Source organism: Sinohyriopsis cumingii, chromosome 15 (assembly GCF_028554795.1).
Source record: "Sinohyriopsis cumingii isolate HCF-2022 chromosome 15, ASM2855479v2, whole genome shotgun sequence".
Classification (NCBI taxonomy): domain Eukaryota; kingdom Metazoa; phylum Mollusca; class Bivalvia; order Unionida; family Unionidae; genus Sinohyriopsis; species Sinohyriopsis cumingii.
This window is the reverse complement of record NC_142975.1, coordinates 16,431,648-16,445,439: the sequence shown is the minus strand read 5'-3', so window position 1 is coordinate 16,445,439 and position 13,792 is coordinate 16,431,648. Positions and strand designations below refer to the sequence as shown.

Below are 13,792 nucleotides of genomic sequence, written 5' to 3'. Positions count from 1 at the left end.
TGACATTACATGTTTCCACTTCAATTGCGAAATATGACCCTATTTATACTCGAAAGAGTGGATTTTCGTTATATGTATGTATGTATCTATGTATGTATATATATATATATATATATATATATATATATATATATATATATATATATATATATATATATATATAATGAAAATCTACTATTTTGAGTATATCTTGGCATCCGTCCGTCTACGAGAGACGATGGCATAGCTCCAAAGTACGCTTTTGCTTATCCTTCTTTTTAGCTCTCTTTTCAGCTTGCTTTATTCTTCTCTTTTCCTCTGCGTTTTGAACTCCCTGCCTGACAGCTAGACGCCAGCTGGAACGGTTGTTTGCACAGCTCTCCCAGTCGTTGACATTGATGTTTGCTGTCTTCATATCCTTCTTGCAAACATCTTTGTAGCGCAGATGTGGTCGTCCAGTTGGTCGTGCACCTTCTGCTAACTCCCCATATAACAGGTCCTTGGGAATGCGACCTGGGTCCATTCTCTTGACATGGCCGAGCCAGCGAAGGCGCCTCTCGCTGAGGATGGAGAACATGCTGTTCATGTTGGCGCGTTCTAGAACCTCTGTGTTGGGTACTTTGTCCTGCCACTGGATGTGCAGAATGCGCCGCAGACATCTCAGGTGGACGCTGTTGAGTTTCCTCTCGTGTCTTGCATAGGTGGTCCATGTTTCGCTGCTGTAGAGAAGTGAGCTGAGCACGCACGCTTGGTAGACACGCAGTTTGGTCTTCTCTGTGAGGTTGGGGTTGTTCCAGACCCTCTGGTTAAGTCTGGCCATCACTGCTGCTGCCTTGGCAATCCTGCCGCCCACCTCAGAATCAATGGAGAGTGAGCTGGAGATGTTAGACCCGAGGTATGTGAAGTTCTCGACAACTTCCAAATTGTACCCATCGATGGAGACAGAGGGAGGGGAGTCTGTGTCCTGTGCCATGACATTTGTTTTCTTCAAACTGATGGTCAGTCCAAATTCCTTACATGCATGGGAGAGGCAGCATACCAGCTGCTGAAGTCCATCTTCCGTGTGTGATGTCAAGGCTGCATCGTCGGCAAAGAGCAATTCACGGATGAGTACCTCTGTGACTTTACTCTTAGCACGGAGACGGGCGATGTTGAACAGCTTGCCGTCAGCCCTGGTATGGATGTACACTCCCTCGCTGCAGTCCTTGAATGCGTACTGGAGAAGCATGGAGAAGAAGATGGCAAAGAGCGTCGGTGCAAGGACACAGCCTTGTTTGACTCCGCTAACGACTGGGAATGCTTCAGATGTTGCGCCATTGAAGCACACTGTGCTGTGCATGTTCTCGTGGAGCGACATAATGACAGCAAGCAGACGTGGGGGGCAGCCGATCTTCTGCAGGAGTCTGAAGAGTCCACTCCGACTAACCATGTCAAACGCCTTCGTCAGGTCTATGAAGGCAATGTAGAGGGGCATCCGCTGCTCGCGACACTTCTCCTGCAGCTGACGTAGTGAGAAGATCATGTCTACAGTTGACCTGCCGGCTCGAAATCCACACTGGGATTCTGGGTAGACGCGGGAGGCTAGGATCTGCAAGCGTGCCAAGGCAACACGGGCGAAGGCCTTTCCGACGATGCTGAGGAGGGAGATGCCCCGATAGTTGTTGCAGTCGCTACGGTCTCCTTTGTTTTTGTACAAAGTGACGATGTTGGCGTCACGCATGTCCTGTGGGATGTATCCCTGTTCCCAGCAAAGGCAGAGGAGTGTGTGTAGGGACTGGAGCAGTGCTGGTTTTCCGCTCTTGAGGACTTCAGGCGGAATGCCGTCGCTTCCAGGAGCCTTCCCACAGGCAAGGCAATCGATGGCTTTTCCGAGCTCTTCCAGGGTGGGCTGTGTGTCTAGCTCCTCCATGACAGGCAGGTCTGGAATGGCGTCCAGGGCAGTTCCAGTGACATTGTTTTGGGTTGCATATAGCTCGAGATAGTGCTCAACCCATCGCTGCAGTTGTTTCCCCTGGTCTGTGATGACTTCGCCCGTCTTGGACTTGAGGGGGGCGGTCTTGTAGCTGGGGGGGCCTCTCGCTGTTTTGATACCCTCATACATTCCTTTTGTATCCCCGGTGTCAGCAGCTGTCTGTATACTGTTGCAAAGGTTCAGCCAGTAGGTGTTGGCACAGCGGCGGGCGGTCTTCTGGGCGTTATTCCTTGCAATCCTGTGGGCTTGTAGTGTTCTGGGGCTAGGTGCAGCCTTGTATGCCAGGAGGGCTTTCCTCTTTGCCTCAGTCACGGGCTCCATCTCCTCCCAGTTTGCCTCATACCAGTCGATATTCTTTCGCTCCCTCTTCCCGTAAGCTGTGATGGCTGAATTGTACACAGAGTCACGGATATGGGACCACTTGGAATCAATGGTGTCATCAGGTGTCACTTTGGTGAGGGCTTCCTTCAGTTTGCTGATGAACTGCTGTGTTTTCTCTGGGTTGCTTGCACAGTAGGTGTTGATACGTGGGTGACCCTTCTTCTTGGCGTGGTGCAGCTTCTTGGGTAATATTCGCACCTTGCTGGCCACGAGGGAATGGTCTGTGTCACAATCGGCACTGTGGTAGCTGCGAGTAAGGAGGACACTGGCCAGTTCTGCACGCCTGGTGATGACGAGGTCTAGCTGGTGCCAGTGGCGTGAACGTGGGTGTCTCCACGACACCTGGTGGATCTCCTTGCATTTGAAGAAAGTGTTTGTCACACATAGGCTGTGGGAGCAGCACATCTCCAGCAGTCGCTGACCATTCTCGTTGATCTTGCCCCTTCCGTAAAAGCCGAGACAGGTGGACCAGGCCTCATGGTCAGCTCCCACTCTAGCATTGAAGTCTCCTAGTAAGTAAAGGCTTTCATTGTTGGGGATACTGGATATTGCCTGATCCAGAGCCTCATAAAACTTGTCTTTCTCCTCGTAGGTGGAGTAGAGTGTTGGGGCGTACACACTGAAGATGTTGACCGGGCCTAAGGATGTTGACAGCCGGAGGGCAAGGATTCTCTCAGTACCTGATGATGGAGGTTCAATGAAGGCGATTAGCGTGTTCTTGACGGCAAAGCCTACACCATGCTGCCTAGGTTCATCCAAGGGCTTCCACTGCCAAACGAATGTGTAATTGGCTTCCCTGATGGTGCCGCTGTCAGCCAGTCGGGTCTCCTGGAGGCAGGCAATGTCGATGTTCAGTCGGGAGAGTTCTCTGTCAATGACGGCAGTCTTCCGTGCAACGTCGATCTGCTGTAGGTCAGTGGTCAATCCAGGACACATGGTCCTGATGTTCCAGGTTGCAAAACGAAGAGTTGGAGTCTTTTTATTTCTTCTTTTAGTCTTTCCTGGTGCAGAGGTTTGTGGCCCACTTGTCGAGATGGTTCTCTAAGCTCCACGCACCCAGTGAAGCAGGCAGGCCATGGCGGGTAGCACCTTACTGACTGGGGGCTGCCCAGCTTGAGGCGGGCGGTAGATGTCCAGTGAGACCTGATGATCTCTCCCACCGTCAGAAGTAACCCCTGGCGCCAAGCTCTACGCCAATCGAGCTTTGACTTAGAACCGGTAAACTGCTACTTCTCGTGTTGTGCCGACACCGTACGACGACGCTGGAGTGTCCTCTCCAGTGGAGCTATGAAGCCTGGGCAGGGTGGTATGGAGAATCAGCTGTTGCCCATGCAGCAGATCCCCCCTCTCCACGCAGCTGGTGTGCCCAAGGGAACGACGAATGCCGATACAGCTTGGCACCAACGGCGTCGCAGGAGTTGCCGGAATGACGTTGAAGTCAATGTCAGACCGCCTTAGGGACTCCATCTCCGGATTTTCTGTCGGGGTTTACTCCCTTAGCCTTTCCCATGCGTGGGTATAGCCACAAGGCAGCAGAGGTTTGGAATCGGAGTTTTCCTTCTCCTAGATGAGCTACCATCCAAGGTTTACGAGTCCCATCTACCCGATATTTTTTTTTTGTCTTGCATAATTAATATATATTTTGAGTATAAATAGGGTCATATTTCGCTATTAAAGTGGAAACATTATTGTCACTCGTGGCATTTTGCTAAAATAATTATCAGCATATGTAGTTGATCAAGAATAGAAATCATGCCAATCTGACATCGGTTTTTCGTCACCTTAACCGCCTTGAAAATCGTTCTGTGGTAAAAGACATGGATTTGACTATGGTCAGTAATATGTTGGGTCCTGTCTCAAGATGGTGTCTATCTGGCCTAACAAAAATACCGCCAAAGCCGCTATGTTGAAATTATTTTTTATGGATATTATTCTGAATTGATGGTTGTACAAGGGGCTTCTTCCGAAAAACTTCGTGATACATTTTTGGTCGTAAGTGAAAATGGGGACGTTCTAACCTCAAATAAATATCTGTCCCGGCGAAAATCTTGAAATTCTTGTTGTGGCTACTCTTGTCCTCGTTTCTTATTACAGGCTAGGTAATGAGCTATGGAGAACTCGCCCCATGGAGAACTCGCCTTGTGTAATATAGGGTAGGCTAGATACGATCTGATACGTAACATAAGAGGCGGTTAATGGAGACAGTACCTGTGGTGGCTCAGTGACTAGCGTCTGACTCGCCATCGAAAAGTACCGGTTCGAATCTTGACATCTGATCAACCCGGTCCGCTACCTGTGTGTGACCTTGGGCAAGACATGCTACTTCAATTGCAACAGCATTGCTTTTACTGTTGTGCTGTAAAACGAACAAACTAAACCACGCCAAACATTCTCTCTAGACCATTGATCTCAAACTCAAACTACTTTGAGGGCCGCATCATGGCATTTTCGATCGCACAAGGGCCGCACCACCTTTATTATCTCTCATGCCACCTTGTGGCGCCAATCATTTTACAGGCCAAAGGATACGGCTTGGCGGGCCGCATGTTTGAGACCCCTGGTCTAGACAGCATGACCCTATCGACATGGGGTTATCTCTAAAACAGTTCTTGCAATATGTAATTTGTCATATATAAAACTGATGCAGATCTAACATCAAGTATGGGAGCTTCGCGAGATCGTCATAGATGGTTTCAGTACTCAGCAGCTAAAAGAAGAAAGAAAAAAAAACTGAGGCGAGATACGTACTTCTGGTGCATTCATACAACCTCGTTTCGACCAGAAAAGCATGTAAATTTCTGCAACACATTTGTTGTGTTCCGCAAGTACCACAAATAACACCGTCACGCGGGTAGCTCCTACTCTCAGTGCTAAGTTCTGGCTTACGTCTATTTCCATGCTCTCAGATGAATATATTTGTCCCCATATCACTCGTTCATCTTATTCCAATTACAGATCGGGAATTGTGTAATCCTAACATTTTATACTTTTTGTTCATAAAGTATTTTATAAGATTGCACAAAATTCGATTGGTTTATCCTCATACTAGTATTTGAAGTGTTTAATTTCTAGACAAGTGTTACTATTTCATGCATTCTAGATCGAGTCAAATATTTTTCCAGACCACTCTAGTATAAATTATCACTTTACATAATATCAGTCATGACGTACAGGTCGAAGTACATGCTGAAATAACGATAGATAACCTCTCACGCATTCTAGGTTCTATACGTATTAAGATAACGAGACAATAAATGTGAATTAGCTGATATCAAGTCGATCAAACGTTTGCTTGAACTTGGATGTATATAGCACACATAAAATTGATCACGGGTTGAAATTGTTTAAAATCTGGCTTTCCAAAAAGGAAATTACCATCGTTTGAAAGTTTAAAAGTTATTACAGTTGGAGACAGATTATATTATTGTCCGTTTAGCCGTGTGTATTACTGTTAGATGTGAGAAAATAGTCCAGTGCCAGGATCATCAGGACTAGAAGATTATTACTGTTAATGAACTGTCATGGTTTCATACAGATATATCCGAGCTATTATAGAAATATATGTGGTACTGTGTTTATTAGGTAAGTATGAAATACTTTGTATGTCTTTAAGATGAAAAGATCTCACTGAATTCAATACCTCTTCGCAAACAAACCACTATTTAACACCTACTTCTTTCAAACTTATTTTTCATATATCTCAATATAAACAAGTACAAAGCCAGCTTGTCTTCAACTCTTGTACACGTCTAATTCATTGTTATATGTAACGTATGACATTTATTTCCGTGATATTATAATACTAACAATAGGATATTTCTACAGTTTAACATCTCAATTAGGAAACAAGGACATTTAAATTCGTGTAAATCTACCGGCGTATATGTATGTATGTATGTATGTATGTATGTGACACAGGGTTCTTTTCCTTCCATTATTCAGGGGAGAAAGAAAAAGAAAACCCACATCATATGGGTTATATTTTGAAATCACAGGACAAAAGCGAGAAATAAAGATCATAGTAGATACGACCACTGCAGTCTTTTATAAAAATCAGGCCGGTTTGTTATAACAACAGGGGATTTTATAAGGGACATACTTCTTACTCATCCCAGGTGTTTATTGTGCAATGCGTGCAATAATGTGAGCAACCCGTGCATATTGTCCACCTACTTTATGTATCCGAAACTCTTAAAACCATATTTTGCGATGGTATGTGGTACACATACCCGAAATAAGTGATATATGATTGGCAATGGCAATTGTTTATATATATATATATATATATATATATATATATATATATATATATATATATATATATATATATATATATATATGACAATTCCCCATCCACTTCAAAAATAATGGCTTCTGCCAATACGTTGAAAAGAAACAAGCAATAAAACTAAAATAAGCTCGGTACGAAATGCAGAATAAAATATTAGATTCAGCCATAAAAGTAAATTACTACAAATCTCTGTATGCTGAAATATTTCCTTGAAACAAATACAAGCAAATGAAAAATTTATTCAAAGTCTTACTAATATACAACGACATGGGAAACTGAAATATTTTCTCCTGAAACAGACAAGAGAGATTGTACCATTATTTTAAGTTCAGTATGAAACAACATGTCTGCAGAGTCGCTTTTGGACACTAAATTTATTCACTTCTGTGACATTCTTCCTTGTAGGGTACAATAAAATTAATACCGAATGTGATATCAACCCGTGCCCTTGTCGTTTAACTGGTTTTCACAGTCGGTCTGAGCGTACCAGCCCATTTTCAGGCCGTAAATTATTAACATTTGGGGTCAAAGATGGTTGACTAAAAGGCTGATTTTGTGGAATGTGAGGAAAAACGGGATACTGAGGTGATTCGGAGGTAAATGAAATAGAATACTGAACAGTTGATGAAATCTACTCTGAATATAAACCATCAGTAGAAGAACCATATGTGTGTGATTGATATTTTTAACGCATTTGTAACAATTTTCTAGTCATGTTGCTACGATGCATGCAATCTAGCAGTTTATAGTGATGTCGAGCACTGGGCACAATCCCACAGACATGTAGCATGATGTCCCACCCAGTCACATTTTCCTGACACCTGGCCAAAGAGTCGCAACAATAACCTCTGAATTCTGGGCGCCAAGCGAGAACGCTGCTAGTACCATTTTTATAAGTCTCGGTATGATTCTGCCGCAGTTCGATCCCGCGACATCCCGCATCCGGAGCGCACGCTCTAACCACTTAGGCCACCGGAGCGGTCAAAGGACTATCTGAATTGAATAACTCATTCGCACTGTCTGAGCACTCTTTGAATTTTAAGGAAGAGAACGAATGGGAAACTCAAGGATACGATAACAACAATGCATCGGTGTTGTATTGCATGCTCAAAATAAGACATAAACAAGTGTTTGGTTTGCTCATGTTCTACGCTGAGAAATGATATATATCCCAAGTAGAGGCATCATTTTAGGAGTCAGACTCGGACACAGACACAGACTCACTGGGCTTACGCACATCCTGCTCACCCAACAGTCTCGCATTCTCAGTAGCCAGCTGTGTATTCCTTTGCTTCGATATGATGTGTCGTATTGGTCTTACTGGACGCTCATAATAAATCGAAATTAGACATACACGGGTGAAGCATATTTCTGGGGAGTTTTCGTGTCGAACCTTTTCCATTCTTCCTCTTCACCTTGAAGAGTAGCATATCCGAGTTGGGCTGTTCAATGACCGTATAAGTATCTCTTTCCTACTTGTCTGCCAGTTTGGATTTACATGTGACAACAACGTTTCTTACCGGGACACAATAACTTTTTTGAAGAGTGGGATCTCGAACGTTAAGGTCATGATGGGCTTTGTTTTTGTTTGCCGTGTTCTGTTCCGCTCTCAAAAGCCGTCTTGTACTGAAAATCAAGTTTACCTTTTAGCCCTTCAGTACACCCATTTCTAATTTCCGCATTATTATTTGGGTCTCTAAGCCCAAGGCATGCATCATTTGCTAGTCTAGGATACCTTAGGAACACCATATAGTACGGCGTATATCGTGTATTGTAATGCTTAATAGCATTAAAAGCATTTATCAAAGGAGCGACATGGGACTTTCGGTCAATTTTCTGGTAGTTCTTTAGAGTTCCCAACATGCTCAGTAAAGTGTTGTTAAAACGCTCCATCATTCCATTTTCCATGGGATGATTAGGGGTTTTTCAGGTCTGTTCAACAAGAGCCAGGCTACACAGTTCCTTTATGAATTTGCCTCGAAGTTTCGCCACTAGTCACTGTATCCTCTCTGGATGTCTATGCTGTACACAAAATTTTCGAAAGGAAAAAAAAACAAACATTTGGACTAGCTTTTGCAGTCTTATTTGGAGCTGGTATTGCATGGACATAACTTTTGAAATATTCTGTTGTCACAAGAATATTTCCATAACCACCCTGGGACTGAAAGGAAATACATACAGACTCATTCCATCAGTTTGATGGGTCTGTATTTGTCACCTTTTTGAGGGCATTCGGAGTCATAAAATAAGGAACTCATCTGAGAGACTTGTCTGCTGCTTGTTCCTCCTTCCAGCTGACATGGTTAAGATCCTGAGATCTTAAACACCCGTTGCTAATTATTGACAGGGATGATACTTGAAAGAACTAAGTTTTCTGTGACGGGTAATGTTACAAGTCGTACACAGCCAGCTTGAGAAATACTATTACATTTAGCAACATGTGGAAACGTGTGTTCAGTTTTATTGTTAACGAAGGGAAAGACCAGCTGCGTCTCTGTTGGTATTAGCGCTGCGGTATATCAATTTGAAGTTGTAATGAACTAAAAATGCCATCCAACGTTTGGTAGTTGCATCTAGCTTACATATTACAGAACATGTGTCATTTGGTTATCTGCAGGAAGAACTTTAAATGTATTACCGTAAGATAATAATGAAATTTGTCTCAGATTTCCCACTTAAGTGCCAGAAATTCAAGTTTGTCAGGGGGGCAATTGCTTTCACTTGGACACAAATCATCCGTTCTTTTCCGTTTTGTACCTGGTAAAGAACGATACATAATTCATCTTTTTCGCACCAGTATGGATAACGAAAGGCTTGCGTAAATCAGGAGGTTTACACAACTTTTGAATGATACTTTCAAATGCATTTTGTTGGGCTACATCCAAAATCTATTTTGCTTTTGGCTTCTTGGACGATTTTGCCATGTTATCTAAGAAATGTCCGACCAAGAGATCTGTAAGGGATTTTACAAGTTTGGAATAATCTTTGACAAATTAGTCTGTAATAACCCGTAAATCCTAAGAAGCATTGGAAGTTTTTCATGTTCTTGGAAACAGGCCAAGAAATCAAAGCTTCATTTGTTTTCAGGGTCTGAGTGAATACTTTCCCGTGATACAACGTGACCGAAACAAGACGCATGTGTCATGAAAAAATGACATTTTGACAGTTCAAGTTTTTGACCATATTGCTCCAAGCCATGAAAACAGCTTCCAGTTCCAATATTCTTCAAAAATAATAGGAAAGATGAGAATATCACCACAAATATGAGACAAAAATGAGCTTTTCAATAGAATTCTACAGTAGATGTTGAAACATTGCTGGGCCATTATGAGTCCAAATCCTATATGATTACATTTATAGAGGCCTATGCTACTTACTAGAAATGCAGTCATGCACTTTTCTCACCCATGCGACAGTGAAATCTAGCTGTTTTGCTAACCTTACTTTTCTTATCTCATTCTAGTCATCTCCGACCAGTCGTCTCAGTCAAGATGTCCACGCGCTCAGAACTACTTTTTTTTATTAAAAAAAAACCTTGTTGTCTTCTGTTCTGCCTGACGCAGTTGTGCTAAAATCAAACAACAACAACAACAACAGCAACAAATCTATAACAAAAACATAGTAACTTAAGGTAAATCTATCTTTGAGAACACACCATAAAAAAGAAATTCGAGAGTGACAAAAACATAAACGCATACGATGTCGAACGTTTTGGTATTATGCTATTTCGTTCCACACAGCACGGTCACTTTTATCTATATGCAGGCCTAGGTCAGTACATTTTTCATGTCAGCGTCATTAAATGTAGCTAAAGCTACCTGACTAGTTTTAAATACTTCGTGTGAAACAAATTATATACTGTTAGCTACATTTAATGACGCTGATCTGAAGAATGACTGTGCTACAGATAGGATGAAATTCTCAATGCTGTGTGGAATGAACTATAATAGAAAACACTGATCCATGCATATAGACTATAGACCTATACACTTTATAGCCTCCCAACTCTAGTAACAACTAGGAAAAACTTAGTAACATACATAAAAGTATTATATAAAAGATACTTTATTCTAATTTTGTTAAGCATCACCATTGTGCCCCGGTTGAATCAAACATATACCTACACTATTTAATGACAAATAATGCACTTACCAGCCAGAAGGAATCATTTATCCGTCAGCACATTACTCCATAAGCAAATTTAAATGAAGCACTTGTCATATTTCCAGGACAGAAAAATAAATGTTCAAAAAATCCGTGAACTTGAATGTTTAGCACATGGTTATCCGCTAGACTCCGTTTTTGGAGGGTCTATTATACACCTTGGTAATTTTACAATCAATGTTAAGGACAACACAAGTATGTTACACACAGTTTCACCTCCTCCAAAGAAAAGAATAGTTATTTACGATAGTGACACAGATCTCTAATTACCCATGAATAATCTAAAGAAAGATGTTACTCTTCGTTACAGATTGTATTAAGTATAACTATAGTAGAGCTGAGTAGACAATATCGTTTTATTATTTACAATATAACTTTTCAAAATTGGAACTGATGAAAATAAAACAGTTTCTTGTAATAAATATTAATTATTTATTGTGAATTTCATATAACATCCATATATTAAATGTGATAACACCTCATTATTATGCGACGTTTCATGTTGGTATTTTTCTTTGCTCACGAGTATAAACTGTGTACTTCGGACGCAACGGTCACACCACAGCCCTCATTAACATATTTATATTCATGCGTCGCATGTAAACGTTGGACGTGAACACTAGTGAAGAATTCTTTTTACTTTCAAGGAAAATATTGGGTGAGAAAAATAATATACGTTGGGGGTTGGACCGAGACAAGGAAATCCCAGTCGCGGGTTTATATTATGTCTCCCCACTCGGGCAAGCCTTGTGGGGAAACAAATAATATAAACCCTTGACTGGGATTTCTTTATCTCAGTCCAAACCCCAACATAGATTCCATATTTCCTCTTCTGCTATCTCTGCTTCCCAGCAGCCAGGACATATATCGAACTTTGAAAAGTACTTTGCACCCAACAGGCAGTCAACACCTCCATCGAATCTGGTAACATGTATGCATGCGTATTTCACCGTTTCAGAGTTAAGACACTTGAAATCAATACAAAAAGGTAAACTGTCATCTTACGATCCAAAGCTCCACTAGAGGAAAAAGGGCCTGATGACTCGCGTATTGCTCCTGCATCTCTTTGCGATGTTGAAGAGCTTCTTCAATGATACCATGTGGTACACTTTTGTAAGGCCGTTTTAAAGGAGTATTATCAGTCAAGATAAGTTTATGTTTAGCATAATTGGTATGTTTAAGTCACACGAATGTTTGGAAAACAGATGTGACCAATCAATAAATCCTACGTCTTCAGGAACATATTCCGGTTTCTTTAGTTCAGACGTACTAGCAGGTACAACATATGCTCAAGATTCCCGAACTTTGTTATTTAAGAGATACCACTCAAGTGCAAACTCTAAGACCACTTGATAGTGAAGTAATATAAATTATATCACTGTAGACTGAATGTTTCTTACAATACCATGAATAATTGTCGACTCACCCGGATCTAGTATTTTTTGAACTGTCAGAAGCCACACTTCATGCTTGTGGTACATCATGATTAACATTGTGGAAAAAATTCTCTTAGCAAATGAATAATATTTATACCAACAATGGCAGTAACAGATTTATAATAAAATTGTATCAGATTCATTAAAGACTGGGACACAGATGGACCCTCACATCAAATATGGTATCTCCCTTTGATAGAGATTCAACTCCTGGAAAGGATGCCACTTTAAATGGATTAAGTGACATGAGCAGCGGGGGGGGGGGGGGGGGCGCGAATCCGACATTTTGTCCAATCGTCATTTGGCTTAATTAATACTTTCTGCACTCAGCGGATCCGGTGTCGTCAGCGCCCGGTAAAAGAAAAGACGACGTCGTCGTCGGGGGATCGTCCAATCGTCATTTGGTTTAATTAATACCTTCTGCGCGCCGATCCCAGCGTCGTCAGCGTCCGGTAAACACAGCGACGACCGCGTCGATGTCATCGCCCCCCCTGCTGCTAAGTGGCTACTTGCAATTTAACCGAATATTTGGTCAAGTCCGATACGATATCGTGTCCGAGGGTCATGTAAATTTATCGTTACAAATCCATGTGGGGTCGACTGAGCATGACTAAAAAAGTTTCGAAAAACATTAAAGTCCATGTCACCGCCGCACCATGTCTGCCAAATATTTCGTAGCGTGTGTGTATCAACGCCGTTGAATACAGCAAGAATATTACAGTTGTCTCTGATTACTTTTGGAATCTGAGTGTATCGTTGAGTGACATATATCACGTCGGTGTTTTTATGCCTGCCTCTGGAAAATATCCTAGCTGGTTTTTTTTGATTGTCTAACATAACATCATCGTACACGACTAAATTGTTAACGTCGCCATCAATATCATCGATACCTGGTGCATCATTGATATCTGTAATAAACTCGATGACATTTTTTTTAGCGATCGCTGATGCATTCTCGTTGAAATCTTTTAACACCTCGTAGCATCGTTGATCATCTACGCTAGGAGCAACCAAATACAACTTATCCCACTTCATCCATCTCATTATTAAATTGAGTAACAATTGCGTCTTGCCGGATCCAGATGGTCCGATGATAATCATCCGGATCGAGTTTGGTAACGCTGCAACATGCTTAACTGGTTCTCTTGTTTTAGTCGCTGAAAAATCAATTATATTCATGTCTCTATACATAAATTATGGATCTATATTGTGTGAAGTGTAGAGTGCGTACTGGCACAAATGATATGACAACCGTTACAACAAGAAATAATAGATCGGCGCTTACTGGTAGGTGTGTACAATGCGGTATAAAGAAATTTAGATTTATTTCTATTAGACCCGGAGATGTTTTAAAAAAAAGCGAGGAGGTGATATTGCAGCCAAGTTATCAAAACTCCCCGGAACCCCGTGGGCAAAGTATCCAGGAGAAAAGCACCTCCCAGGATATAGCTACTGTGGCCCCGGAACACGATTAGATATCAGACTCGATGATCAAAATCAGCCCAAACCCGGTGAGTATCCAATAAACGCTATCGATAAGGCGTGTCATGCTCATGATGTTGCTTACAA

The 13,792-nt window shown here is 42.0% G+C and overlaps 1 protein-coding gene across 1 annotated transcript in view; it reads left to right on the top strand.

Moving 5' to 3' along the window:
* Nucleotides 1-5,573: 5,573 nt before the first annotated feature.
* Nucleotides 5,574-13,792, top strand: part of LOC149781319 (uncharacterized) — a 53,266-nt gene continuing 45,047 nt past the window's right edge. The window contains exon 1 of the mRNA XM_089935413.1: nt 5,574-5,914. Within this exon, the coding sequence (XP_089791539.1) occupies nt 5,854-5,914 (61 nt within the window). The 5' untranslated portion in view covers nt 5,574-5,853. The remainder of the gene's footprint in view (nt 5,915-13,792) is intronic.